This window comes from Vombatus ursinus, unplaced genomic scaffold (assembly GCF_900497805.2).
Source record: "Vombatus ursinus unplaced genomic scaffold, bare-nosed wombat genome assembly UNPS02003014.1, whole genome shotgun sequence".
Classification (NCBI taxonomy): domain Eukaryota; kingdom Metazoa; phylum Chordata; class Mammalia; order Diprotodontia; family Vombatidae; genus Vombatus; species Vombatus ursinus.
The window spans coordinates 1-1,436 of NW_020942792.1; the positions used below are offsets into that span (position 1 = coordinate 1).

The 1,436-nt window shown below is 55.4% G+C and overlaps 1 protein-coding gene across 1 annotated transcript in view; it reads right to left on the reverse strand.

The window, feature by feature from the left end:
• Positions 1–9: 9 nt before the first annotated feature.
• Positions 10–1,436, reverse strand: part of LOC114049197 (mucin-2-like) — a gene marked incomplete at both ends in the record, with an annotated part of 4,350 nt that continues 2,923 nt past the window's right edge. The window contains one exon of the mRNA XM_027870385.1: positions 10–1,347. Coding sequence (XP_027726186.1) covers positions 10–1,347 — 1,338 coding nt within the window. The remainder of the gene's footprint in view (positions 1,348–1,436) is intronic.

Sequence of the window (1,436 nt, forward strand, 5' to 3'; positions counted from 1 at the left end):
CCCAGGTGCCCTCATTCTTGCACTCAAAAGTAGTGGCGGCTGCTGTTATCCCTTGGGTAGCGGTGACAGGCTGGGTTGTCACAGTCGTAGAACTATCAGACTGGGTGGTACTCTGATCTGTGGGGCTGGTGAAGGTGGAACCAGGGGAAGATAGGGCTGTAGTCACAGCTGCTGTTCCTGGGGTCGAGGTGACAGACTGGGTTGTCACAGTCGTAGTGCTGTCAGACTGAGTGGTACCCTGAGCTGTGGGGCTGGATGAAATGGAGCCAGGGGAAGGTGTGACAGTTAATGAGGTCCTTGCAACAGTAGTAGCAGCTGCTCTTGTCCCTTGGGTAGCAGTGATAGGCTGGGTTGTCACAGTCGTAGGACTATCAGACTGGGTGGAACTCTGATCTATGGGGCTGGATGAAATGGAGGCAAGGGAAGTTGTGGTCGTTGCTGAGGTTCCTGGGAAAGTAGAGGCAGCTGCTGTCGTCCCTGGGGTAGCAGTGACAGCCAGGGTTGTCACAGTTGTAGGACTATCAGACTGGATGGTACTCTGATCTGTGGGGCTGGTGAAGGTGGAGCCAGGTGAAGATACAGCTGTGGTTGAGGTCCATGGGGAAGTAGTGGCAGCTTCTGTTGTCCCTTGACTAGAGGTGACAGCCTGTGTGCTCACAGTCGTCGTAATGCCAGGCTCTGTGGTACTCTGAGGTGTGGGACTGGTGAAGGTGGAACCAGAGGAAGATGGGGCCGTAGTCACAGCTGTGGTTCCAGGGGTTGAGGTGATAGCCTGGGTTGTCAGAGACATGGTACTGCCGGGCTCAGTGGTACTCTGATCTGTGGGGCTGGATGAAATGGAGCCAGGGGAAGTTGTGGCTGTTGCTGAGGTACTTGGGAAAGTAGTGGCAGCTGCTGTTGTCCCTTGGGAAGCGGTGACAGCCTTGGTTGTCACAGTCATGGGACTATCAGACTGGGTGGTACTCTGATTTGTGGGGCTGGTTGACGTGGAGGCGGATGGGGCTGTGGCTGAGGTTCCTGGGAAAGTAGTGGCAGCTGCTGTTGTCCCTTGGGTATCGGTGATAGGCTGGGTTTTCACAGTCGTAGTACTCTCAGACTGGGTGGTACTCTGATCTGAGGGGCTGGATGAAATGGAGGCAGGGGAAGTTGTGGCTGTTACTGAGGTCGATGGGAAAGTAGTGTCAGCTGCTGTTGTCTCTGGGGTAGCGGTGATAGCCTGGATTGTCACAGTTGGAGTGCTGTCAGACTGGGTGGTACTCTGAGCTTTGGGGCTGGTGGAGGTGGAGCCAGGGGAAGCTGTGGCAGTTGCTGAGGTCCCTGGGAAAGTACTGTCAGCTACTGTTATCCCTGGGGTAGCGGTGACAGGCTGTATTGTCACAGTCGTAGGACTATCAGACTGGGTGGTACTCTGATCTGTGGGGCTGGTGAAGGTGGAA